General features: G+C 45.5%; 2 protein-coding genes across 3 annotated transcripts in view; one reads left to right on the top strand and one right to left on the bottom strand.

The window, feature by feature from the left end:
* Window positions 1-1,743: 1,743 nt before the first annotated feature.
* Window positions 1,744-24,217, bottom strand: FNTB (farnesyltransferase, CAAX box, subunit beta). The gene is made up of 12 exons (XM_035126113.3): window positions 23,918-24,217; window positions 16,624-16,688; window positions 14,286-14,358; window positions 13,681-13,772; window positions 10,731-10,877; window positions 9,712-9,795; window positions 8,615-8,701; window positions 8,349-8,478; window positions 7,269-7,401; window positions 5,546-5,657; window positions 4,912-5,026; window positions 1,744-2,739 (listed from the first exon to the last, which is right to left on the bottom strand). Exons 1-12 carry the CDS (start codon window positions 24,038-24,040, stop codon window positions 2,629-2,631), a joined length of 1,272 nt encoding a protein of 423 aa, XP_034982004.1. The 5' UTR covers window positions 24,041-24,217; the 3' UTR covers window positions 1,744-2,628.
* RAB15 (RAB15, member RAS oncogene family) overlaps window positions 24,179-25,748 on the top strand; it is a 30,997-nt gene continuing 29,427 nt past the window's right edge. For both annotated transcript variants that reach the window (XM_088663448.1, XM_088663453.1), the window contains exon 1: window positions 24,179-24,416. The gene's annotated coding sequence lies outside the window, so the exon portion shown is untranslated. The remainder of the gene's footprint in view (window positions 24,417-25,748) is intronic.

Raw genomic sequence — 25,748 nt, 5'->3', positions numbered from 1 at the left:
ATTGTCATCTAGTCAGCAGTTCTTCAATAAGAGCATACCTCTGCTATTTATGCATAAACATCTCCCTGGAAATCACATTTCCCACAAGGGGAATGAAGTTGCTTTTAACAACCCTGCCTCCCAAGCACCCTTTTCACTACTACCTAGGAAGTTATATTGTTCAGTGCCTTCCCCCTCCACCCTCACGGAAGCAGCTTGCAGCGTGTCTTCTGTTCAGATTGGTCAAGATTTTGAAGACTTAATGAAGAAGCCATGATCCCTTCAAGAGAAGAGGTAGGCAGGGCTAAGTTTTGCACCAAAGAAACTCAAATTTAGAGTCCACAAAGCTGGATTGAGAACACACTTGTAGTGTATTGCCCAAATCAATGTGCATCTAACACCTCCAGCTGTGATTTATGCCACTTTCAGGCATCAGAGGTAGGGCACACACTGCTAAAGCTTTAAATCCACTTGATGTCCAGAAATTCTCTTCGTATCCTTCTGCCTTAAGAAATATCACCAAGCATTGTCCAGCCATTTTACCACCTATCCTTGCAGCCTTCATTTGTGCACCCACCCAACGCCAAATTCTAAAGCTTTTCCGTGTTTGCATGGAATCAAAGCACATAACACAGAATCATCCTGGCAATTTTGCAAGCTACTGGCAACTTGAACTTGGATTGAAATTTTCATTCAGCAGTTTAAACACACTTTAATTCTCCTCTCAAAGTACCAGTTTGGCCCACAAAGCTGCTTTTATACATGTGCTCAGGATTGTTGCCTGAGCACATGTATAAAAGTGTCGTGTTTATTTTAGCAGGGCCTGGCCTGGCTTGGCAGCTCAAGGTACAGGTGTGCCAAAGAAAAAGAGAAATGTCATTGGAATGCACCAGCCTCCCAAAGGCTGAAAATGGAAGCTGGGAGGAGGGAAAAGAGAGATATGGAACCAGGAGAGAGTTAGAAACCTGGTAAGGACAGAGGAAGAGAGCAGAAAGAGGAGCCAGGAGCAAACAAAGGAAAAATACCTTCCAATATGTTGTTCCCGCCTTCCTCCAGTGGCGATACCACTTAACAGTTATCTATATTCATCCCAAAATAAGGAGACAATAGCAGCTGCTTGAAAAGTAAATTATAATTTCCAGGTGTTATATCTCCAAGCAATATCACCCTGCCCCATGCTATCTACATGTTGTGGGGAGGTTTGAAGCATGTTTGAGCACATATAGGCTGTCTCGGTGAGAGCTGCCACCCTGGGTATTCAGGGTTCCAGCTGAGAAAAACAGCCTATGACCATTAAACCAGCTTCCTTCCCTGCTTCAGACTTTCCCTCCATGCAAGGGGACAACCACAGGGCAAGCACACAGCCCCACTCTCACCGCACATGGTTACTTGCATGGAGCTAAAATCTCACAAGCCCTGTTGTTGAGGCTACTATGGTACTCATTAAGGATGACAGTGGTTCTACAGGTTATGTATTAGTCTGTTCTGCTTACGAAAGGCTAGGATTGTTTACCTCTTTGATTCCTCCAAGAGTTCAGTTTACATATAGTTTTCAGGAAGGGTTCAATATCAGGGCTGCTTAGCTTCAACAGAAGTGTTGTGCAGCTTCAAGACCACTGGTTAGAAGTAAGCGCTAATAAGCATGCCTTGAGAAAGCATTGCAAACGGTACAGTCCCAAAAGGAAAATGTTGTGATTTCCCTCCCAAACATGCAGACGAGTACCAAAGGGCCCTCCTAGCAGACATACAAATTAAAGCCTTAAATACAATTGCATCAAAAAGTTTTATGAACGGTCACAACTGGACAGATAATAAGAAAGGAATTAGTTTATGTTTAATAAAATGCACAAACATTATTACATTGTCAGTCCTGCCACTAGGCAGGCTAGTACCAATATGCAAGAGAGGGGAAGAATTTTGCACAGAATCTTGCCGGTGGCCTCTTTTTTGCTCGATGCAGAGTGAGACCTTCACCACCCCTTACATAATGGAAAAGAGCTTAACACAAGGGGGGTATCCAAGACAACACCCCTGGGATGTGTTCCAGCAGCTGACACAACGAATACAGTGTTGATGTGCACACTATTAACTCAGAATATGCTTACATTTTAAAGCCAGAGTCCCATGTCTTGGTTAGCAGTGTACTTGGAATAGCTTCAGGGAGTATAAATGGACAGAAGATATTGCCTGTAAGGGTATGGGATCAGGGCACCAACTCTGGCTAGGCCAGTAATCAGCCTATTAGGAAGCTGGCCCCACCACCCCCAAGATACTTAGCATAGTGCAAATGAAACAACAGAACTGGTTTGCCAAATGCTTAAGATACTAACATGCTGCATTGTTTCAAAACCAAAACTGCTCCTGCTTGCAAGGTGAGAGAGCGTCCCACACAAATGAGCAGCCAGCATGTCTAACCGTATGCCACCACACAGCCAATCTGCTACTAGGTCCTGAAAACTGATCAGGTTTTGGTATGGCTAGCAGAACTCTCAAAAGATGCACACACAAAAGTTGAGCCCAGTTTGAAAATAATCAAAAAGTTAGCTCCAGGGCCAGGGCCCCCCCACAATGACCAAGACGACTTGCAGTGCCATGCGTTGAACGGCAGGACAAGGCACTGCACAGGGTCCACCCGGGCAGCAGCCCCTCTCAGTTAGCAACAGGCTCCTCCTTTGTACTTGGAACAGGCTTCTTCAGGAAGTGCATCACGGCTTGCACCACTTTGTCAGGGGAGATGTTGTACACAGGGTGCGTAGGCTGCTGTTGGAGGGAAGGAAACAAACAGGAATTAAAGTTGAAACTGTGTCTACTCTCACCAGTGCCATAGCAAGAGAAGCCAAGTCTGTCAACTTAGGTAAGTTAATGAAAGCAGGTTATTTAAGGACATATTTCATGGCAGTATGTATGGAGTTACAGGAGTCTGAAGCCCAGCATCCTGACCACTGAAGTTTTTCTCAGCTCTGCTTTTGAGAGTTTACTAGACGTTATCCACATATTTTCAACTCTGAAGGGTCATTATCCTTGAGCAGTTGCCAAGGCCTCCGCACCAACCCCACGCTCCTTCCCATTGTGCCACCACTTGCTTGCCAGCCCACCTGCCTCCCAAGTGGGCAAGCAGCAACAGCAGCAAGGAACCCACAAAACCCTTTCTCCCTGCCCTCTCCTCTAGCTGGAGGTAAGGATTGTTCCTTATCACTGCCTGCCTACCAGCTGTTGCAGTGACACAACAAAGGAAAGGGGTGGTTTCACAGAAAGGGCATCTTGCCAAGCCCCACCTCCCAAACCTGGAGCTGGCCTTGTTCAAGCTTCTCTGAGGAGATATTCACTGCATCATCGTCATCATCACAGCAGCACAGGGGGAATCTCACAAGGAAATGCTTCTCTTCAAAATGTTCCCAGTGCAAGAGGGACTTTTCCCCATGAGAGGAATAAGGAATGCACAATGAGAAGCAAAGTTCATAGTTCAAGGCTGTAATCATGCTTGACGCATACCACACAGCAGGAGAATCTGGCTTGGGATGGAGGGTCATAGAAGAGAACGGGAAGGCTATGCCTGTTGAAAGCTCACAAACCAAAGGAAATCATATCTGGAGCTCACACTGCCTACGCAGAAAGACACAAGAGCCTCAGCAAGCACCCCTCTTTCACTATACTTCCTATTCTGCCTTATCCACATTGCTCTCTATCCCAAACCTCCTTCCTCCTAACCCATCAAGTCCTGTTATCTCAAACACTGTGAAATTAAGCATCCATAGCCACCATGCAACTTGCAACAACAGCAAACTATTTGGTGTGGCAAGTGTGCTACTCAGATCCACCAAACACACACACTCTGTAAACGCCATTTCTGGTCCTGCCTGATTATTATTATTATTATTATTATTATTATTATTATTATTAGAATTTATATACTGCCCTATACCTGGAGGTATGGGTGGTTCAGTGTCTAACCACTGTGTGGTATCCTTTTCTGCCTTTGGCTGTCACAGAGAGCGAAGGTTTTATGCCAAATTTCTGCAACACTTTCCTGATGAGAAGAGTTAAAATATAAAGGAAACCCAAAACTACCACACACCAAATTTGAGACGTTTCTACCCTAATCTTTAAGAGGCAGGCCTATGGAGATGCAGAGGCAACAGGATCTTGAGGCCTGTTGGTTGTGGAATGTCACCACCTGCCTTCCTCAGTAGCAGAGGCAGCTCTGTCTGAAGACCTTTTTAACATGGCTCTGGGTAGGGAAGGGAGGGGATTCAGAGTCCCTGCCCTATCCCACTAGTCTTAGCAGCAGCAGTAGCAGCAGCAGGAGTGTCTGAAAGCAGCCTTCATGCCAAGGCATGGAGCCAATGAAGGCTGCCATTACCAGTGCACAGTGAGGCGGCGAAAAAAGTGAATGAAATCAATTCACCGCTGTAACACACATAGTATCTCCAGGATTATGAGTTGCAGACAGGATTTACTTGCAGCCGAATGGCATCCTCAAAAGCACTAGCCTACTTTCTACCTATTCAAAAGTATGTGATTGGAAATTCTGTTATGAACTGACTTGTTCTGCACCACTTGGACTAAGATGCAGATCAGAACACAGTTATCCTTTGGATTCTGCAGTTCTCCAATTTTGTTATGCACGTCTCTGCTTAAATGGCAATATGAAAGCATTTGTGTTTTAGGAGAAAATTGTTCAAAGGCGTGCATTTTGAGAGAAAATATGGTCAGAAATAACAAATTATGTCGCAATTTCCATATTTAAACACGCAAATAAATGCAAATTTCATTTGATTTCCTTTAAAAACCCATTGATGAAATATGGGAAATGTGATAGAACAGATTTAGGGATGGATCGGAGCAGCATCTTCCTGGTCTGTGTCACTTTTACTTGGGTTCATTCCTAAGACACACACAGGACACACACAGCCACATCCTGGCATAGCTTACCAGGCGGTTCTCTGGCACTCCTAGCACTACTTCATGGAGAAGGTCCCCACTGCCAAAATGCTGTGCTATCGACAGCCCACTGAGGCAATAGCAGGTATGGTAAAAATCCCGGAACCTGGCGGTAGAAACATACACAATGAGAAACTGAAAGCCCAGCTGTTCCACTCAGCCACCCTCTGGGGCAAAATCTCCATTTGTTTCAGTGCAGGGTACGCAAAGCCCCAAGTTGGGTGCCAGATTAGTTTCCCGTACTCTTCTTCTTTGTGATATTCTTTCACCTTATAGTACAGTGGTACCTTTGTTCCTGAACGGCTTGGCTCCTGAACAAATTGGCTCCCGAACGCCACAAACCTGGAAGTAAGTGTTCCGGCTTGCAAACTTTTTTTGGAAGCCGAACATCCGTTTCAGCTGTCGGCATTGTTTCCGGGGCAAATCAGCCAATCAGAAGCTGCGCCTTGGTTTGCGAACGTTTTGGCAGTCGAACGGACTTCCAGAACGGATTGAGTTCGGGAACCAAGGTACCACTGTACTTCTGTTGTTTAAAAAACTGCTTGTCAATTTAATCCCAGTCATGGGTATTCCTGCTGTATGCTGAGCCACAAGTTGAAATTTCCTCAGGGTGACCAACACGCACTTGCCCGGCTTGTCCAAGAGGCCCCCTGCAGGGCACTGGCAGCATAGTAGGATGTACTCTTGAAGCGCTTCCTGGTCAAACATCCAGTGTGTCATACTGAGGGCAGAGTCACCTAAAAGGAACAAAAACCCCAGTAAGAGGCTAACACTTCCACTGGAGAAAGAGCAGGGCAACAGGAAGACACCAAATGGAAGACTGCATTCCCTCCCTCCCTCCCTTCTTCTGCTTCGCAAGGAAGGAGCTATGGCCACCCACTTCCTGGCCTTGTCCTCACCGAAGCCTTCCATTTTCGCTATCAGGCAGTCATTTCCTTGTTCCTTACTCTAATGAGAGAAAGCAAGTGTTCTCAAGAGGACAGCAAGCAGATAACAAGCAGGAGCTTGTGGAGGGGATGGGACAAGGAAAGGTGGAAGGGAAGCACGCAAGGAGCATGCGCTGGCAGAGTTCATCTGAGGCAGTTAACGTAATAATAGAAATTCATTGCATCCTGCGAATAGAACTCTCCTCTCTGTGTGTTTAAACACTATCCTACATCGGTGCAAAATGGTTTATCTGGCTAGTATTCCATCTCTGAAGTCCAACAGAAGAAGGTTGCAGAGTGTGCTTTCATTTTGCTTTTAAAAGCAACATAACCCCTGCTCCCCGCTATTGTCACTTTTAAACCATTGCCAATTCCTACAGTGTTAGCGCAACAGGGATATTTAGCTGCATTCTGGGCTGGTATGCCAAAGGAACCGGTAACCCTGCACAAATATGCTTATAAACAAACCATTATGCCCCACATCGCTTCAGATTGGTCCTCTGACCGCTGGCCACATCCAGAGATTTCAGGAAGTTTTAAAATCACAGAGCATCAAGCAAGCACTGTTCGTTCAATAAGCGAGGAAAGCGTTGGAGATTTCCTTGTACATATGGATGCCATGACTATACTGCTTAGTAACTAACCACAACCCTATTTTTCCATAGATGAGTAGGTCCTTTTAAAATCAAATTATACCCTGATACATCTGTAAACAGAGAGTTCTGTGGAGCAACTGTCCATTATAATATTTTAAAATCTCACCTATTACATTGCCCTCTTGCATCTAGTGGAGAGAGAGGCAAGAAAGGAGGGCATCCACTACTTCTGCTCATAAATAGCCCTCCCAGGAACCCCCTCCCCAAAAAAACCCACCCCAGTTGAGGGTGACGGTTTTGCCTTAAAGTGCAGTTATTGCTTGGGTCCCCTTTGCCTCTCAGAGTGCAGCTGTCACATCAACAGCCCATCAGCTTCGCAAAATCTCTTCAAGGACAGCAGTTAAGTGGAGTTGGAAAGTTTGGCTATAAAGGTGCAGGGAGGTAAGCATGAAAAAAGCAGGTGAATGAGGGACATGGGGGGGGGAGTGGAGGGCAAGTACTGAGGAAGAATGGCGTGACACTCTTTGATACAATGACATTTTTCATGGGTCCCCCAACAGCTTTGTTATTTTCAGTCCTATGACATGTTGATGCCGGTTCTACTATAACATTGAAAGGGAGGTATTCTTATTATTTTTTTAGTTTACACAAGGACAGAGAATACAAATGCTGCACTGAAGCACATCTTGTGTCTCTGTGCCTTTTGCTCACGCTAGGCTCCTCAAACAAAAGTCTCCACATCTAACAGTTTGGGGGTGAGAGGAAACAAGTGACAGGGGCAGCACACCTGGGGAATCGTGGACAAGCTTGTGGTGCTCAGACTCACCTTTGGCATGCAGGGCTCGATGTAAGAGAGGCAGCAAGCCAGCCTGCCAGAATGAGTAGCAGCCATCTACCAGCTTGTTGCAACGGCCCTGAAACCCTCCTTCAAAACGCATCTGGCGGCTTGTAACCCAGTGCTAGCAGGGAGAGAAAGCAAACATCACTATTGCTCAGTGCAGCCACAGGGCCTGCTACACCCAGAAGACATATCAACGGAGGGAGCCACAGAGAACAGCAGTCCCCTAGCACAGTTTGGGGAGTCTGAGGGCACACACCCGTCCCCCCGTCCCCTACATGCTTCATGTGCTTCCTGCAGCAAAATCTAACATACCCAGGATGCCACGGAAAATATGAAGAGGTTTTCGATAATTAAACTCAAGGAGGCAACCAAGCAAACCGATAAAAATTGCGTTGGTGAACATCAAGAGGTCGTGTTTCTATCTTATGAATAGCCCCGAGAGCCTGCCATTTCAGGTTTGAATCAAATATTTATTCATTTATTTCCCGGTGCTGCATGGTCACATGCAAGCTAATCACGTATCAGTGGGGGGATGCCCGTATTGAAAGGCAGTTACAGACAAAATGGGGTTTCACAAGTTTATAAAACAATGTCAGAAATGGTACATGTTTCCTTTTAATCAATTAACGCAGAGCTCAAAGGAATGATTATGAATATGTGCTGTGAATGTACAGACAGACATTTTAGGGAGAGCGCAAGAACAGAAGGGGCAGGGCAAAGGGGGAATCCCAATTCCAGATACTGAAATCCAGTGGGATCCTATGTTTTGGCATTGAGATGCCCATGACAGTGCCTTCTGCACTCCATCTAGAGTGCCTCTTCCACAAAGGGTTCCTTCATTTGCAGAAGAAGAGGCAATGGATTTTCACTGGTTACTCTGCCACCCGCAGTTCTGCTCTGAAGGGTACCCTGACGCTCTGGAGCAGCTTTACGGGGAATGCTAAAATTCACTTCTCCGCCCATGAGCAGCGGTCTGCTCAATGGAGCTCTGGATCTGAACCATAAGCAAATGGTGAAACAGCAGCACAGAGAGAATTTGAACGAAGCTGACAAATGGTTACTTACCAATAAGCTTTTCAGATTCAAGACGTGCTCACTTTTCAGAATGACCAGCGCCGCCAGTCCACAGAAAGTGTACCCTCCGTGGGCCTCCATGCCAGGGACGCCACCAATCCCACCCTCCCAGTTCTGACATCTAGTTCAAAAATAAAATACAAAAACACAGGATGTTTTCTTGTCCCCAATACAACAAATATCTTCCTGCTCGTTCTCTAGGCAACCAAAGAAGCACTGGGTGTCCAAGGCCAAACAAGAGCTACGTGTTCTCCTACCTTGCTATCCAGTCCGCTGTCCCTTCAAAGAGAGTCGGTGTGATGATGTTGGTAAGCGAGGCCACTGATGCAGCACAATACGCACTCCTGAGATTTAAATATGAGACTATTTAACTTCTAAACATGGCTGAAGAATGATGCAAGCCGAGCTACTGCTGTCAGGGAAACACCAGTCATATTAAACTGCACAATCTACCACCCAGCCATGACCGTAGAAATGTCACAAAGAGAGCACTTGGAAGTTAAGTCATTGTATACTCAAGACTTGGTTTTAATATCTGAGCAACCATGAGAAGGCATTTGCTCAATGCACTCAATCAGCATGTTGGCGAGGGTGGGAGGAGAGGGAAGAAGAGAAAGAGGGAGAGAGAGAGAGAGACCATGTTTGGTTTGTTTTTAAATAAAATTACTCTGGATGAGGTTATTAGAATGGAAGGTACACCAGAAGCTAAATTCAGAAGAGTTTATCCCAGTGCATCCATTTCTTCCCTTCCTTGATGTACCAAGGGACTGGTATCCTAGATTTATATTAGTAGCCACGGAAAGATACCGAGCGGCTTTCAATATTGTTAATTAAGACAGAAAAAGCCTTGCTCACAACATTATTCATTGGAATCCCAGGGGAAGAAAAATAAATATTACATTCTTCCCCGAAAGAAGAGCCAGAGCTTCATTTAAAATGGTTTTGTCACAGCAAGCCACTGTACAAGTTGAAAAAGATTTTCTCCTTCAGCTTTAGAATCTGCTGCACCAAAACAAACTCTGGCCATGTCTGCCATTCTTTCCACATGCAAGCACTTCTCTTGAACAGCAGCCAAGGACTGCCTTTTCCTGCCCCCTAGAGGGAGAAGCCAGGGATATTTAACATCACTTACAGCTGAAAGAAGCAAATAATGGCTCCCATAATCTTCCTAACATTAGAAGCCAGGATCTTATTCCTCCACTGAAGTTTAGCTGCACTATTACAAAACAGGATGAATGCTTGCTGTGCTAAGACAAAACTCTCTATGAACACCCTTGCCACAAAAATTTCATCAGAGCCCTAAGCTGCTGCTTAGCATCACATGAAAGAAATACTTGAAACATTTCCAACACACCTGACATCCACCTCTCCCCCTATGTGCATGATGAAGGAGCCATCAGGCTGCTTCAGGGAATACAAATAGTCCAGAAGCTTCTCTCTGAAAAAACAATAGAGAACATTTATCCCTATTAAGAGGAAAAAAACAAATGAGATGCTTGAAGAGCCAACCCACATGAGTGAAAACGGGCTGCAGGATCATCTAGGCCAGGGGGTTTCAGTTCTTTGCTGGCTGAGGAACCCCTCCAACATGTCATAATATCCTATAGCAACCCAGCCAATAAGAGCCCCCCGCCAACTTTCCCACCCAAAAAGTAGGTTCCACAACTTCTTCTGACTTTGTCCCCACCACTGTGTTTTCATGTCAAGGTAAAACCTGCTATTCCATTGCCCTGCTGTACAAGCCTAAATAAAAGAAATACATCATCTCACACAACCTGCATGTTTGGACCCACAGCTCACAGACAGAGACTGATTTTGACCATTTCAGCACCGAATGTCCCATGGTGCGCTATGGGACTAGATCAGGCCACGTGTGACTTGTGGCCACTGCCACTCTTTGAGTGGGGATGCCTGGCTGGTGCAAGATGGGAAGGTGACGTGCCTGAGGTGTACGTTGGAATGCCTAACGGTGAAAGTGGAACCGCAGAACCCAGAATAAAAACATGAACCTGGACTAACCACCCAGACTCCTTTTTTTCTAAATATAGAGCTAACCCTTCTCAGGTCCTGGAGTGCAAGAGAGGCCTGAGCGCCAAGAAGAGCTTTGCTCTCCTTGATTCAAAGCAAAGGAAGCTACCAACAAGTGGACGGGAGGCGGTGGGGTGGATGTAGACACCAAGCAGCACATTGTGGCAAAGGCTGTGTTGGGAAAGGGCCACCTGCCCAGCTTACCAGATAACCTTTCTTCTTCAGCAAGTAGGAAGGCTGAGGGGGGGGGGGACTGTACTCGCAGACATTGGTCAAGAATGCTTCAGGCTTCACCTAATATCTTGGATCTGAGTAGAGGGGAGGGGGTCCCTCCTACGCTTTTACCTGTTGATAACACTGTATGCCTCTTCAGTCCCAATAATGCAGAGAGCATTGACGGCTGCGTACGTTGGAGCAAGATGTGGGTATTGGTTCGGTCCCCCTCCAAAGCCTCCACTGGGGCTCTGACAGCGGCTCAGGAACTGGCACACACTAGGCACAGATGAAAGAGCAAGGGCAAGATTAGTTTTTATAAGCAAGAAGCATTTAAACACAAAACAAGCAGCACAGGGCCTTCCCGGGCTAAGAAATAAGGACCGCAGCTCTTATACTAGCAGCAGTGTTTGACACTGCGCCAGTGACACCACAGTCCATTGCCACATAGCGCAGGAGGAAGGGGGAAATTGAAGCGAATGTACCACTCGGACACTAAACGAATTGGGTTGGATCTGGAGAAGCTGGAGTCCAGTCAAATAATGAGGCTCTCACACTTCCCTTGGCAGCCGGGTCCACATACATCCCCCAACACACCAGAAGTTGCTCCCAATAATCACAAGTGGGATGAGGTACAGGAGAACTGCAGCGGGAGAGGAAAATATCAGCAGAAAGCGAGGGAGGCCTTGCACTTGCACGAAGGACCCCCTGGACTCTATTTGGAAGGTTCTCTCTCACCAGAGCCATCTAGCTGAATCTCAACAGCAGAACAAGCATTCTCCTCCGCTTTTGCCATGCTATTCCATTGTTTGTTATTGTTTCAATCCCAATATACACAAAGGTCGGTTACAGGCGCCCTTTCCCAGGCTCTCCCCCTGATCTATTTTGGGACAGAAGCTGCCTTGGCGATCAATTAGGGTTTGTCTCTCCCCACCCTTAAAATATTGATTTGGGGCATTGTTTAATGATGTACTGTACTGTAATTTGCATTTTACTTACTGTATTAAGAAACAAGTAACACTGAGAAGAATCCCCCCCACCAAGTCTTTTAATTTAAGATCAACGTACACGCAATATATGTGTATATGGAAATGTTTGCAATGTAACTGCAGTAGTCACACGTTGAAATGCAACACATCCAGCCCCAGACCAAAGGGGGCAGGTCATAGAAAGTGCTAATCTACTCATCTACAACAAATCTTGTTGTAGGTGGCAACAACATTGCAAAACAGCATCCAGAGTGCCTTCTGGACATGCTGATTAAAGGAACGAAACTCCTTTCTGTGATGGTTATATTTCGCAGCAACAGTAGCTCCTGGATACGGATCTGAACTTTTGAAATACCAACCAGGATAATTTAATGTATAACCAAGTTATACAGAACACATTTTATGTTCCTAAAGTAACAAAGTGAATTGAAATCTGTAAAGGGTGTTAAAAAGTATTACAAATATTACAATTTCCCCCCAAAAAATCATTCCACTCCCGCCCCCCCCCCAAAATGAGGGTTTTTTTCAACATTTCCCAAAATTTTGCCATTCAAATTCTGCTCAACCCAACTCCTCCTGGGTGAAAATGTCTGTCTCCACTACAATCCAGTGACCATCCTGCTATTCCGTTCATTATACACATCATTCCTTGGCTGCAGAAAGGAACTCAAGCTTACTAATTTTCCCTCTCTCTCCTTACAAATTGCAAAACTTCTCTTCTTTGAAAAACAATTTGCAACCAATACTTCTTTCAAATGCAATAAACCTTCTCTCTCCTGACCACCACCACCCTTTCTGCAGATACAGATTTTCAAACCCTAGAGCAGTGGTTCCCAACAGGTGGTCCGCGGACCCCCAGGGGTCCGCGAGCTATGCCAGAGGGGTCCGCAAGATGCTATTAGAATAAAAAATATATTAAATATATTTCGTATGATAACAGATTTTTTGTTTTGGCCGCTTCCTGCATGAGCAGAGTCTAGCGCAAAACTAGAATTAGATGGAGGCAGTAGTTCTGCTGTATGCCGTTAGGTGGCGCTTTACAAACACTACTGTTTTGCAAAGAGGCAGCGCGCGCATTCTACTAACGCTCACTTCCCCAAGATGCTTTGCGTGCGTCGGCTTCATTTGTGCACTACTGCGCAGATACCCTGTCTTCTCCATTCCCCTCCCTCCTCCCTGGCGCGCGCTGCCTCTTTGCAAAATAGTACAGTAGTGTTTGTAAACAAAGCGTTGTTTTTCGCGGAAGCTACAGTTCGCGTAGTTAAAAATGGACCGTTGGTTAAAAAGTGGTTCATCTCATTAAGAACTGAAAATTAAAACTAACTGTATACTGATGGAGTACTCTGTTGTAACTGTAAAAAACGTATAAATATAAAATATAAAAAGACTCTTAATTTGGCTCTCACTTTTTAATTTTAGGATTAGGAATTAATGGGGGTCCTTGTCACAATAGCGGCTCGATGAGGGGTCCTCGAGAAAATTTTGTTGGGAACCCCTGCCCTAGAGGGAATGGGTTTCTTTCTCCTAGTGGCTGAAGCTGATCTCTTACCGCCACCATCTTTGCTGATCACAAGATGCACCAAAAGCTTCTACTCGAGGAAAAAGCTATTGAGAGGTCATTGTTGGAGCAAGACGAACAAGACAATGCACTGTTGTATTTCAATAAATGCTCTTATGCATCATGCAGGGACATTGGGAGGTTAGCCCAGAGAGGCAACACACTGTGCAAAGATAAGGAAGACTTATGGAAGTTAATTTCTCCTATAATTTATAAGTCAGAAAGTGGAGCAGAAAGTTTTTTTCAGGTTATACTTAGTCCTTATTTCTCTAAGCTTTTGAGTTCTGAATTTACCTCCAAATGCCTAGATAGGCAACTTTACTAAGTAGCTTGCTAACAAAAGAGAAACTCTGAAAACACCTAATTCAAAGCTCTGCCCAAAGATCATCTTTGGTTTCTGAGACATCAACAGAAGCCGCCTGCATAATTTTTGAGCTTCTCAACAACGACTCACAGCAGTTACATAATAACAATGCTCGGAATGAATGGCAAAGTGTTTTGCAGGAACAGAAGTGAAATATAAAACAAATCTTACTCTGAAGTTACAGATTCCGGGATGGGTTCCTCAAGCAGTTCAAGGCTGTGCAAGATCCAGTAGCACAACCATGGGCGGCTGGCATCTAAACACTTGGGAGAGAAAACGACAGCTGTTAAAATCCATGGCTGACACAGCTGCATTTGCCATACCCCAACAAAAGGAAGGCAAAGAAGGCGAATCAGAACTGGAAAGTAAGAGGTTTAGAAGGATAAAGGACACCAATTTTTGAAGGGAATTTACATACCTCTTTAAGAATAGCTTCATTATTCGAACAATCCCGAGCTAACATGAGAACCTCTTTTCAATTATCCCCAAATGGACAGAGCAAAAGACATGGGTAACAAATATTTAGCTTTCAACCCCAGAGGAGCCAGCACTACAACTGAAGTGGCTCCTGGAAAATGGATTTCTATGGCCTATAAAAGTAAAGGAAGTCCCCTGATACCTCAGATTCCAGAGAAAAGGTAAAGAAACCCCAGTGGTAGAAAAAGCAAGAAGGATAATGAGCCATAATCATGTTAACCCATCATCAAATATTTTTCCACTAACAGAATATAAGCAGGAAGGAAACAGTACAAACTCCTTCAGCCAGAAGGGATTACCTCATAGGCATCTGTCAGTTGTCTCAGTCCTCTCTTCAGGTAGTGGAAGTGTTTCTCTCGCTGCAAAACAAACCTGAAGGATAGGCCAAAAGATATACAAACGATCAGAGAGTCATAAAGCCATGGAGGTGCTCTACAGCAGCGTTTCTCAACCGCTGTTCCGCGGCACACTGACAGACTTCTGGCGAGGCAAGATGGCGCGCGGCACAGCAGCGCGAAGCTCCTGAGAGCGACCAGCGTGCCCGTGCCGCCAGACTAGCCTCCGGACCCGCCGCCGCCGGTACACATGCACCAAGCAAGCCCGCCGCCGGTACACGGGCACCAAGCGAGCCCGGCGGATCGACCGGGGAGCCGCTGGAGGCCCCCCCCGGCGACCCCACCGGAGCGACACCGAAAGCGCCCGGCCGGAGGATCGACGGACCCCTTGGCCTCAAGGCCCGAGAACACTCGCCGGGCTGCGGACTCCGCGGCGGCCGCAGACTCCGCGGCAGCCGCGTGGGCGTCGGAATCGCCCGGCGGATCAAGCGGGGAGCCGCTAAAGCCCCCCAGCGAGCCCGCCGGACCTAACCCAAAGGCGCCCGGCCTGTGGCCGGGAAGAGCTCCGAAGACCGGGACCTCCCACCACGCGACAGCCCTGCCTCGTCGCCGCAGCCGTCGCCACCCCAGCCGCCCCAGGAGAAGAGGAAAAGGAGGGAGCCCCCCCCAGGTGAGGGATCACCGCATCGGGGAGCCACGTGGAGAACCGGGGCACCGGGAGCCAAGGGACGCCCCGATTCCGCTGGCGCCGTTGCTGCCGCCGAAACAACCACCCCCAAAGAGGAGTAGGGAAGAGAAGAAAGGAAAAAGGGAAAGATAGGGAGGAGAGGGCCCCTCCCACCCCCCAACCCAGGTGAGAGGGTAGGGAACCTCTCCCCCCCCAGAGGGAAACCCCCGACACCCCCCCAGGACAAAGATAAAGAAAAAAGGAAAACAAGCAACAAAAAGCCAAAACCAGAAGAACCCTTCCGCTTCCCCATCAATATCTCCCTCCCCAGGAAAAACTTTCCTTCTCCCTCCCACCCACTACCTTATTTTGCCCTCTCCCCTTACTTTCACTGCCTTCACTTCCCCTCTGCCTCCCTCTGTGAAAATATAGATAAGTGTGTGATTGCAAGATTATAGCTCTCAACTCAACAACACCAATAATAATTCCACAATAAGGCTACCATCCCCAGTCACAATTGTTATCTCTGTTCCTACCCTTATATATAGTCAATATAGGCACAGAGTTAAATTTTTTAACTTTTTTAATGGTGGTGTGCCTCGTGATTTTTTTCATGGAACAAGTGTGCCTTGGCCCAAAAAATGTTGAGAAACACTGCTCTACAGCCATGTGTGTTTGTTTAACCCTCCTTTACAACCATCCAAGACAGTGGGCATCTCATCTGAATTCCATATGGTAATAGTGCAGAGAGAGACAGGAGGGAAACCGCGCAGATAGGATTGATAGAGGAAGTATTCTTAAGTTATTCCTAGAAGAATGATACCTGTAGAGCAAAGGACTCCAGGAGGAGCTGATAAAGATGAGAGCAGGGAGGACCAGGGAGAACACGCAAGACCATTTAAGCAAAGATGAGAAGAGAGAGGAAGTCGCTGTTCATAATTTCATAAACCTGTGCTCATGTCCCTCCTGAGACATCTTTTATCAAAATTAAGGGCCAAAATTGAAGCGACATCATTCACACAATAGCAATTGTGTGGTTTTTATTTATTTTTTATTAGGTAAACAGCAGAACCAAGGAGTCAATTTGGACCTGGCAAGGGGATCAGGCCCCTGCATCTGCTGTGGGTAGGGTTGCCATATGTCTGGAAAACTTTTTTGTCATATGCCAAAAAAAGCTCAACTTTGGGCAAAACTAAAAAAAAAGCTCAACAACTCTTCTGTCTGGATTTTGAAATATGGCAACCCTAGCAGTGTGTATTGGAAGAAAAGCTCCCATTTGTGCCAGTCGAAGCTTTCCTTCCAATGCTAACCTGCAGGCAAGGCATGGGGGCCACCTCAGCAATATCCATTTTGTGATGGAATGACCAGAAACATCTAAAGTATTGTAAACATGAGTGTACCATAACTCTGTATGAAGGCATTGCTTGAATCCTAAGAGAAAGAAAGGCATTTCACAAGAAAGTCTTCCAGCACTTCCTCACTATTGCAGCTACCTGCACGCACACCCCATTCCCCAAAAGCCTCTCCAGAAAGTTGGGAGTCCTCCTGAACAACTTGAGATGGGGTATATAAATCAGCAGTCAAACAAGAATATGGAGCAGGTGGAGGAAAGATTGCATGGACACAATAACTTACTGCGCATCATGATGATTTGTCTTATAAGCATCAAAGACCTCTTGGACTATATCTTCTACTTTTGTCTGCAACAAGTTAAAGGGACAAAGAAGAGGTATAATAATTATGGGTGGGGAGGATGCAGAGAACACTATATGCTAGCATTTATTATTACTATTGTTAAAATAATTTCTACACCACTACTTTCAAAGGTCTTAAAGCAATTTACTATGTAAATTAACATGTAAGACAAAACATTGCAAAATATCAAAATAAAACATTAGAGAGGGACACATTTAATGCAGCATATGTAACAGGTATGCAAAATATTTTCTGAAACATAAAAACATGGCAGGTAAAAATCAGAATGCAAGAACCCCTCTGCACTCAGAAGACAGCACTACAGTGATACCTCGGGTTACAAACACTTCAGGTTACAAATTCCGCTAACCCGGAAGTAGTACCTCGGTTGAGAACTTTGCCCCAGGATGAGAACAGAAATTGCGCCGCGGCAGTGGGAGGCCCCATTAGCTAAAGTGGTACCTCAGGTTAAGAACGGTTTCAGGTTAAAAACAGACCTCCGGAACGAATTAAGTTCGTAACCAGAGGTACCACTGTACTAAGAAACAACCATCACAGCACAAATGGAGCAATATGGCATGGCATGCCAAGAAGAAAAGTGTCTACAGCAGCTGCAAGTAATTGTTAAAAGGGTGTCTGAGTTCAAGAGGGCTGCTGCTGCTCCAGTTTTAAAAAAACAACACAGAGGCTCATAAAAGAAGTGGATGGTAATAAATAACAAGCTATAGCTCTTTTAGTATATCACATCTACACAACTGCTGCCCATGAGGAAAGGCCACAGATGAAAGGCAGAATGTCCCACGTTCAATCCCTGGCATCTCCAGGTATGACCAGGAAAAAGACTCTAGTCCAAAATTAAGATAGGCAGCACTGAGATAGATGGGTCAATGGTTTGACCTGGTCTAAGGCAACTTCTTATGTGCCTATGGTTCAGTGTTGCAGCACACAATCAAAAAGGCTCTTCTGTTCCCAGGACATCCCAACCCATGTAGCACGGTACAGTATGCACAACCCAGGTTGATCCAGTGTGTGTGTGTGTGTGTGACCACAAGCACTTTCCAAGAATCACTGTGGGTTTCAGCACCTTTGAGAGCACATAGCTAGAATCAAGACACATAATGAAGCCCTCCACCCATCTCCTCAGTGAAACATACCATCAAACAGAATGCATGGGAGCAAAATCAATAGTTGGTATGATAGGAGACATTAGATTAAAGGTAAAGGTAAAGGGACCCCTGACCATTAGGTCCAGTCGCGGACGACTCTGGGGTTGCGGCGCTCATCTCGCATTATTGGCCGAGGGAGCCGGTGTACAGCTTCCGGATCATGTGGCCAGCATGACTAAGCACCTTCTTAGCTTAGATTACATATATATTTAGGCAGCAGAGGACACAACACTTGCAAAATCTTGTTGTGAGGCACTCCATTTGGATAGAATGGAGTCATTTTTAGTGCATTGTTCCATCTATAAATATATATATATATGGAGAAAGAGAGAGTACCGTAACTGGCAACAGTGAGTGGAGAGCGTTTCGCTGTGGAATGAGAAACTTGCAGGCCAATAACCTACTGCTGCCATGCTAATATATATTAAGCTAAGCTCTTCGAATCCCCGCGACAAGGTGAGCTCCCATTGCTCGGTCCCAGCTCCTGCCAACCTAGCAGTTCGAAAGCACATCAAAGTGCAAGTAGATAAATAGGTACCGCTCCGGCGGGAAGGTAAACGGCATTTCCATGCGCTGCTCTGGTTCGCCAGAAGCGGCTTTGTCATGCTGGCCACATGACCTGGAAGCTGTACGCCGGCTCCCTCGGCCAGTAAAGCGAGATGAGCGCCACAACCCCAGAGTCAGTCACGACTGGACCTAATGGTCAGGGGTCCCTTTACCTTTACGCTCTGCCTTAGTTTGCCCGCCGCCTTTGCCATAACTAAATGTCTGCCAACACTGTGCATTGCTATATTATTTGTGAGACACCACCACTTCAGTAAGGAGCACCTTAAAGGTGATGCGATTTTCTGCTGACAAGGCAAGGACTTATTCCACCTGCCTTGCCCCACCCTCCAACCCTCAGAGCCCTAGTTGCTGCCACGGGCATTATATGTATGCGTCTTTTGATGAACTGAGTGGAAGTCTGAGTCATGGGGATGGAGAAAGTGTATGTGTGAATTCAACAGTGCTTAGTTTTGTTTTTGGTTGTTAGTTTGTTAATGTTCACATTGTTTTGTGGATTATGAGTGCTGCAATGCTTTGTGAATTCTATAATACAACTTTTCTTGTGGTTGTTTTACTGATGATTTGTTAAATAATTTTGTATGATTTATGTTGTAACTGGGATGTTTTACTACGCTATTACAGTGCTACCTCGGTTTTCAAATGTAATCCGTTCCGGAAGACCATTCGAGTTCTAAAACGTTTGAAAACCGAGGACTCAACAGCCAACAGCTAGGCCTCAGGATCTTGCACTCAGCAGAAGCCACGTGGCATGTTCGACTTCTGAGGCGTGTTCGAAAACCGAAGCATTTACTTCCGGGATTATGGCGTTTGTAAACCGAAATGTTCATCAACGGAGACGTCTGAAAACCGAGGTACCACTGTATTTGTATGCCGCTTTGTGATTCGTGTGTGTGAAAAGAGGCATAGAAATATAATACAGTGGTATCTCGACTTATGAAGGTGATCCATTCTGCGGCGCTCTTTGTAAGTCGAAACCTTCGGGTGTCGAAGCGTCCATTTTGCACATGCGCAATTTTGCGCTTCTGCGCATGCGCAGAACGCACGCGTGGCGAAAATACTTCCAGGTTTGCCGGCTTCCTAAGTCGAAACCTTCGGAAGTCGAGGCATTCGGATGTCGAGGTACCACTGTAAATGAATTACTGAAAGACAGACAATGAGGAAGAAGTGCAAGAAGGAGTGAAGTATGGTAGCAGGGTATTTAAACAGCAACAGAACAGGGAAATTTGTGAGGTCTCTGACCAGCTCATGCTGTGTTCCTACTCTATGGCTACATGAACAAAGAAATTCACATCAGCATTCACATCCTTATTCCACAGCTCACCTTAATTGGGGCCTCAAAGCCTCAATTGACACTTTCCTGCTCTTTTGCCCTGGTATCTAATGTTTTCTCACTGTCTGGGATTTGAGAAGTGCTCCCTTCTCCATTAAAGGTCAGATTCTAGGGAGAGACAATGAGCAGCAATCGCCCCTTAGGGATGTCTCAGGCCTCCAGCAAGGAAGCAAATCCAACTACCGTAGTAATCATGTTTACTGGATGACTGTAATTTCAGCTGCTTTGGTCTTAACAGTGGAAAGTGGCAAGCGCAACTAAAATCAGAAGTAGGCCACAAAACATAGCTGCCAAGTTTTCCCTTTTATCGCGAGGAAGCCTATTCAGCATAAGGGAAAATCCCTTAAAAAAAGGGATAACTTGGCAGCTATGCCACAAAATCCAAGACTACATCCACACAATATGTTTAAAGCAAATGACATCTCGGCAAAGAATCCTGAGAACTCTGATTTACCTCTCATGGAGCTACAATTCACAACACTTTTAACTACGGTTCACAGGATTATTTGGGGTAGCTCATGTGCCTTAAATGTATGGTGTGAATACAGCCTTGTACAGCACATCAAATGCATTCAGTTTCTAATACAAAGAACTATTTTGCCAGCCACATATGCTTTGACTTTAGCAAATTTCTTTCCAGAACCTTAGGAAAGGCAGTTGGCTTCTCCTCAATTTCAGAGCTTCTCTCAAGGGTTGAGTACTATTTGGAAGGGAAGGGTCAAACTTTACATAACTTCCTTTTGCTCAGCTTTGCAGCTGTAGAAACCATGACCATCAAGAAAAAGATGGTCAGACACTATCAGTTAAGCAAGATTTATAAATAATCATAATTTGTTCATTGTCCAGCCAGTTGAACTTCAAAGAATGAAGTATTTCCATGACTAACAGGACTTAATTAAAACCAGTACTGTAGAAGGGGCAGAGGAACCAGAGACCAAATAGCAAACATGCGCTGGATTATGGAGAAACCTAGAGAGTTCCAGAAAAACGTCTACTTCTGCTTCATTGACTATGCAAAAGCCTTTGACTGTGTCGACCACAGCAAACTATGGCAAGTTCTTAAAGAAATGGGAGTGCCTGATCACCTCACCTGTCTCCTGAGAAATCTCTATGTGGGACAAGAAGCTACAGTTAGAACTGGATATGGATCAACTGATTGGTTCAAAATTGGGAGACAGGAGTGCCTGGCATGCTATGGTCCATGGGGTCACGAAGAGTCGGACACGACTAAACGACTAAACAACAACAACTGTAGAAGGATAATTTAAATCTTATAAACTCTAGGATAGTCATTTCCATGATTTAACTGGAAATGATTTACTGTGTAATTCTTTTACACAACCAAGCAAACCAAAGGAAGTGCTCTACTCAGCTGTGTCTATCTAACACTACTTATCCATTTATGCTCTGATTTTACACAAGTTTGTTAAATCTCAGTCTTCTATAGCCTGTCTTCCTCGGCCAAAAAGCTCAATTCTTATGAAGGGGCATACCTGGCCACGCCCATCCAACTTTTGCACAATTAAAAAACACAATGTCAGAAATATGAATGAAAATGTTTGTTATGGTAAAAGAGACAGGCTTTAACCTAATGGAGTTAACATAACAAGTGGTTTGAGACTTGCAGCTTTGGAATACTTTTAACTGTCCTGTTTATCAGTGGACTTGGTGAATATTGTGAGCTGAATACTACATAAAACATATGCAACAAGGTGGTGTACAACATAAGAACATAAAAATATACTGGATTACTACCATTTTGCTATCTATATGTCTGAGGGAAAGTATATGCAGGTCTTACCACACAATCACCATAGGAAGCAGGTCTACCAATACCTATCACATTTCCCACTTAAAAATATGTGTCACCTTACACAAAGTCAGATGACCGTCCAACCAGCATTGAAGAACAGTCAGCCCAAATGCAGGTAGAGGCCTTTCCTCTCACTGATTAATTCCAGAAACTGAGAAGAACTTGGATATGCCCTACTAACTAAAGCTCAACCCCCTTTATCCCCTCCTGGCCAATAATTAAGATGTCTTCCACAGAGAACAAACCACAGGATATAATCACTGAATTACAGAGACCTTTCAGCAGGTAACTTGAATGCTTAAAATATATCAGTAAATTGATCCACACGTTTCACTAACACAACAAAATTGTGATGTGATTGAAAGGACGCCTTTGATTGATTCCACAGGGGTAGCCATGTTTGTTGGTGAATCAGCTATGTTTGTTGCTTGACCGTTCTTAAACACAGTTCCTCAATATAATACCACAGCAGCAGCATACATAGAACAAAACTGCTGAGTGTTTCACTATATATTGAGAAAGATGTAGCCTTACATTTAGTTGTGTTTAAAAACACACCCACCATATTATGGAGCCTTGTAACTTGCTGATCACCAGAATCCTCTCTGAGTCCTGATAGTTTATTGCAGCTCTTCTGCCCCCAACCTCTGAATTCCAAGCCTATGCCCTTGTTCCTGTGAGTTCAAGCCTTTTATCTCTTCACCTCTTGTTGTCCGTGAGCACTCAAAACATGTACATCAGGATGATGCCTTCCCATCATCTGCTGTTTTAGAAGCATCATCCTCCACAGAGTACCAACTTTTCAAAGGTCACATAGTTCTATGGCTACCTTCCCCCTGAACATTGCAAACAATGCTCCGTAATCAAACCTAACAGTCAGACGGCTCAGGAACTGCTTACTTGCAAATTTCAAACAGGTTTTATAAAGGCATAAAGTTACTAAGCGTCACAGTAATTAGGCACTGGCAGGAATAAATGCTTAATCACTAAGGTTTATAATATTGATGTAGTATAAAATACCCACTTCTCTGTCTGAATTGTTAAAGGAATACTGTAGATAGAAAAGCTTGGGAAGCACTATATTAGTATTCTAGTCCTTTTATCTCCAAAGATGTTAAAAGCTTTGCCTGGTTCCAAATGTATCAGTCCTCACAACTTTTTTGTTTAAGGTTATGGAAGCAATGTCCTCCTACACAGTTCGGTGTTCCAGTACCTAAATTTAGAAATTCAGTGTTCTTCACTACCACTGAATTTCTAAATTGAAGTACCGGTACTGGAAGACCCAACTGTGTAGGAGGACAGAGACAGGCACATCATTGTCACTGTGCACCCCTCAATTCAGTCTCTGACCTTACGTAAGAAAGAACCACATAGGGATTCTACTTGTGATTACTTGATCTGTCTGCACGATTGGCGAACCTGATAAAAGTGACCATGACAAAACTGGGTGAGAAGGATGGTGAGAGATAGCAGCTAGTGGAAAGGGAACTGGTGTGGGATGGAACCCCTTATCATTTGAACCCAACACTTTGTATAACCATTGTTACCTTGCTTGTATTTTTTTAAAAAATAGATACAGTAATACATTTTTCTAAGACCACTTCTGTTAGCATACAAATAGGCAGACTTGAAAGTTGCAGGGATATAGTAAGCTCTGGATATGAATAGGATGTGTGCCTGTAACTACAAATAGGTGTGAGCTGGAAGTGGGAAAGTTTGGCTGATGGATATGGGGAAGCACCACTATTAAAACCACCCTGAATCTCCATTTGTCCCAATCTATAGATTCCCCAAAGGTAGGGCGAGTTTTGAAGTGGGGTCCAAATTCACAAAATGCGAGGAACACCAGCAGCACACCACGTTTTTCTCCTGTTTCCCCACAAACAGTTCTTCTCTAACAAAATTTCAAACAAGAAAAGAGGAGATGCAAAGCGGTTCTCCAAGGTGTGCCGACAAGGAACTCCATCGTGTGAGATGGGAAGCGGACAGCTCTGGAGACAAATGGCAAAAAACATAGGAGCGGAGGACTAGGCGAGCCTCCAGAAGCGACTTAAGCATATTAATGCATCAGCTTCCATGGGCAATGGACTACCTGAAACGGACTTAAGACGGCACATGGAGAAGTAGAAGCTAAACCAAATCTTAACAAGATAATATACCTCAAAAAAGCCCCACCCCACAACCCTGGAGATTCCCACTGTACTGAACACAATGGATCTACAGAGCGGCCACGGGGCATCGCTCTCTCTCCGCCCGTGCACAGAAACAGACCGGACCCCTGAAACCGCACGTCCGCGAAATGCACCCTGGGAGTTGTAGTCCCTGTCCCTGGAAAGAGGGGGCGGCTCCCAGCCCCACCTGCTCAGCTGAAGTGAGGGTCCGAACTCCGTCGTCCTCCAGCCTCTCCCGGCCCGCTTCCGTGCTGCCCCGCCGGTAGCGTCTCCTGTCAGCGACGGGCTGGGTAGAAGCGGCGGCCGCCATGATCCCACAAAACCGCTCAGCCCGCGCGACTGAGGCTGGCAGCCCGAGAGGCAGTGTGCTCTAGCCCGGCTACGGCGGCTCGCTGAAGGCAAGAAAGGTCCGAGCGCGCTGCTCTATTATACTGTAGCAGCTTCGCCCAAACGCGCTGGGAAGCGCCGGCGGCACAGTCGGTAACTCACTGCCGCCCCCACGTGGCGCCTATTTTAACCCGCCAGTTTCAGTTTATAATCTTAAAATGTGGCCTCTGATGCGGCAAGCGACTGCTAGGCGCTGTGATCCCAGGCGGGAATCCTCTCTCTCTGACGCAATGCGCCCTGCTTAAGGGCTGGGAAAAGCACAGGAGGGATCCCTCAAACCAGTTTACCGGTAACTACAGGTACTGGAGCTTTCCATGCGGCATGAAAAGGGAGTTCTCCTCCCTCTTCACAGACCAGTTTATTTAAAGGGGAAGTGGGTTCCCAAGTTACTTGCCCTGCTTTTTAGCCCGCTTTTGCTTGCGTTAGCGCGTGAGTGAGCTGAGCAGACAACAGCTCCTGGAAATCTCTAGGCAGGCTGCTTGTTGTAAGGCAATTCTCCCTTTCCAGCGTGGACAGGTGGTGTGTGGGAAGAGTTGCTCTCCAGATGGAAAACTGAACTCCTACTTACAATGACTGTGCTTTGTTCCCAGTCTCCTTGCCGGTTTAAGAGTGCTGCATTGCTCGCGACTTCAATAGGCCTAGGGAACCTGTGGCCTCCCAGTTTTTTTCACTCCTGTTATCCCTGACCATTGGCCACGCTGGCTGGGGCTGATGGGAATAGGAGCCTAACAATACCTGGTCACAGGTTACCCCATCCTTGCTGTAGTGGCTTCAAAAGTATACATTATATTTCCCTTCTCTCCCTCCCTCCCTCCCTCCCTTCTCTCTCTCTCTCTCTCTCTCTCTCTCTCTCTCTCTCACACACACACACACACACACACACATGCACAGGTTCTCTTCAGATTTGAGCAATGCTGCAGAGATCAGCAGGTACTGTATAATAATAATAATAATAATAATAATAATAATAATAATAATAATAATAATAATAATAGTTTATACCCCGCCCATCTGGCAGGGTTTCCCCAGCCACTCTGGGCAGCTCAGTATTAGTTGTGGATCCAGCTGCTAGAGGGCTAAATAATCCCTTTTCAGGGGTGAAACTAGGCTCATTTTCACCCAGGTCAAAGACCCAGTTTGGCATACACACACCCCACGTGCATCTGCGTACACACATCACAAGCTGGGAGCCTCAATGGCGCCCCTCTGGAGGTTTCACCCGGGACAAAAAACCTGGCTAGCCCCCCCTATAGCTATGGCTCTGCCCCTTTTATGCCTATCTTGCATTTCCCGTATTTAAAACTAGCTATGATCATTCAAATGTGAGGAGGGGAGATTTTGCTCAACAAAGGGGAATTATTGTGCGCTTGGAGAGAAATAGATTGATAAAAACTGAGGCGGACAAGGGAGTAGGGTTCTAACCTGAGTTCATTGCAGTGGAGCCTAGGGTCCTGAGTGGTTCTCTTCAGGCTAGTTCTTGGTTTATTTCTCTCTCTTTTTGCCCTCCCCCCCCCAAAAAAATAGGCATTGTGTGTGGGCTGACATTCATCTCTCGTTTAAGAAAATCTGCCTCCCAATTTTTCCTCTCCTGAAAATGAAGGGACTAAAATCAGGCCAGCTTGTGTGATAGC

Source organism: Zootoca vivipara, chromosome 1 (assembly GCF_965207765.1).
Source record: "Zootoca vivipara chromosome 1, rZooViv2.hap1.1, whole genome shotgun sequence".
In the NCBI taxonomy this organism is placed as follows: Eukaryota; Metazoa; Chordata; class Lepidosauria; order Squamata; family Lacertidae; genus Zootoca; species Zootoca vivipara.
The sequence above is the reverse complement of the archived record's forward strand: the minus strand, read 5'-3'. Positions and strand labels throughout refer to the sequence as shown.